Source organism: Cyprinodon variegatus, unplaced genomic scaffold, assembly GCF_000732505.1.
Source record: "Cyprinodon variegatus isolate N-32 unplaced genomic scaffold, C_variegatus-1.0 Scaffold1777, whole genome shotgun sequence".
NCBI classification, from domain to species: domain Eukaryota; kingdom Metazoa; phylum Chordata; class Actinopteri; order Cyprinodontiformes; family Cyprinodontidae; genus Cyprinodon; species Cyprinodon variegatus.
In genome coordinates this window covers 60,552-62,870 of record NW_015152230.1, presented here as the reverse complement: position 1 = coordinate 62,870, position 2,319 = coordinate 60,552, and the positions used below count along the sequence as shown (strand labels likewise).

The following is a 2,319-nucleotide window of genomic DNA, read 5'->3' as shown; positions in this document are numbered from 1 at the left end:
CTGTTAAATTCAAATAAACTTTTTTAATGAATTAATGCCCTACTTTATAAAAAAAAAAAAAAAAAGTGTCACACAAAAGCTGTGAAAATAGTAGATCTAGTTTAACACATCATATTGGGTAATATAGCAGACAGATAAGCTAACAAAATGTCCAATAAAGGAAGTTTTAGACAAACAAGGTTTCCATTCCAAAGCAAACACTTCCTGATCTACTATGAATTATTCATTACACACAATCAATAAAATCTGCATTGCTCCAAAATAAAGCAAAGAATAAAAACATTATTTCTGAGAATTTACCCCTGTTTAATTCATTTACCAGTTACTGCTGCTCAGGGGTCAAAGTAGATTTAAATTCAAAGGGTTTTGATATTAAATAAATACAGAGAGAACCTACATCACTGCTTTGTAATGCAGTGGCAAACCAGACCTAAATAGAATGAATATGCTAACAAAAATGTTGAAATATTTAAAGAAAACTCAGAAAATGATTTGAAGAAAATGTTTTGACAAAAGAGAACATTTGCATCATATTCAAATAGAAACGAAAACAATTAGAAAGAAATGTTCAAAGATCTATGCACCTTTTCATCTGGATCTTTATCCAAAGATGAACAGAATGCAATTAAATATTTGCTTTGGATATAATTCAGGGATTCCTTTTGGTAGAAATTAAAAGTTTTAGCTTCACCTCTTGTGAGCTGGAAGAAATTAAATCTTGATAGTTAGATAAAGGTTTTTTTTTTTTTCGCTTGACAGAGGATGATATAGTTTATTAAGTAGCAAGAGCAGAAAGAGCCATACTGCTGAGGGCAAACCATCAGAGTGGAGCCTATGCGCAGACTCTGAGCTAAGATACTGTGTTTTTTTGGGCACGAAAACGCATTTCTGCAAAAGCACAGCTGGAGCTTCAGAGTTTATCAAAGTTCAGGAAGCAGGAACGAACCATTCCGGCTTATTTTCTCAGACCCTGCCGGTGCTGCCATGATCCATCTGTGCTCCTGCAGAATGTGCAATGCTGTGCAGCAGGTGGGTGGCAGGATCAAACAGGACGACTGATACTGCTCAGCAGATTACAGCATGATGATGCATTTTAGACGTGTGACCGACCACTTTTTTCACTTTTCGTTATCGTCATGAATAAGTTGTAATTTAAAAGCTGTAATTTATGGCGACCTGTTAAAGTTTCAGAAATGTTCTGTTTTATAACGTGAACATGAAGATAGTGAGGTGACTGACACATTAGGTCTACGTATCCTACACAATGTTAAGCTGTTTCATAAAAGAACTGATGAGTGAATGAGAAGTGGTTAATTCTCTCATTACAGGCCATATTTGTGTCATGAGAGAAGAATGATCCCCAGTCATCAGATTTCATACTGAAATTTTGCACAATGTGAAAACCCACTGACCTAATTTGGAGTTTGTAACACGTTTCTGCTCCACTTGGCTCCTGAGAGCCCAGAGCAGCAGCAGTCTGGCCTCCTGGTTTTTGATGTGCTCTTGGAGCTGCAGCAGTCGCTCTCGCTGAGAAGCTTCCTGGTCCTGCTTCAGATCATGCTGCTTCCGGTAACGCAGCTGATGCTCCTGCAAATATGACCAAAAGAGCCCCTTACACTGCCACTTTCACACAGAGATTGGAGGTAACCTTTTTAGAACAACAGACATGTGCAAAAGCAGATCTGGAAAGTGAATTGGCATGCTGCACAACTCTAGTGCCATTTAACATTGCTTCTCAACACAATTACTAAAAGGTAAATGTCCTTTTCTCATACCAATCACCTAGAAATAGTCAGAAAATGTCTTTGCCACTTTTCTGCAACAAAGTCTTGATTTTTTTATTCCAAACTTCATTGTTGATCCCAAATAGAGATGCTGTAGTAGTTAACCAGTTATTAAATATGTTAATAGCTGTAAGCAGCAAGGTCTGCATTGGTCTGTCATGATGTGGGTTGTCATGGCAACGGGTCTATAGTCAGTGAGGACTGCTGGCCGAGTCTTGTTTGGTCCTGGAACAAGGCGGGAGGTCTTCCACATCTCTGGAACTCCAGGGTCTGACTAAGGGGGAAGAGGTGCTGTAGAATCCCACAGAGCTGTTCTGCTCAGGCCTTCAGGACTGACTTCTGACTTCTAGAGACAGACAGGTGGAAGGTGGAGGGAGCAGCACCATCTGCTGATATGACTGATAAACTAATAGCAGGAGAGAGAATATCAGAGGAGGGCAGGATGTCCATGGGACTGTGGGCAGGAGAGAAAGATGCTGAGCTTCTTCCTGAACTGAACCTGTTGATGAATGGATTCAGTTCATTGGTTATCTAT

At 39.4% G+C, this 2,319-nt stretch overlaps 1 protein-coding gene across 1 annotated transcript in view; it reads right to left on the bottom strand.

The window, feature by feature from the left end:
- Positions 1-2,319, bottom strand: part of LOC107104525 (apoptosis-stimulating of p53 protein 2-like) — a 28,903-nt gene that overhangs the window by 16,976 nt on the left and 9,608 nt on the right. The window contains exons 5-6 of the mRNA XM_015404530.1: positions 1,413-1,587; positions 970-1,061 (exon numbers count right to left, since the gene is read on the bottom strand). Of these exons, the coding sequence (XP_015260016.1) occupies positions 970-1,061; positions 1,413-1,587 (267 nt within the window). The remainder of the gene's footprint in view (positions 1-969; positions 1,062-1,412; positions 1,588-2,319) is intronic.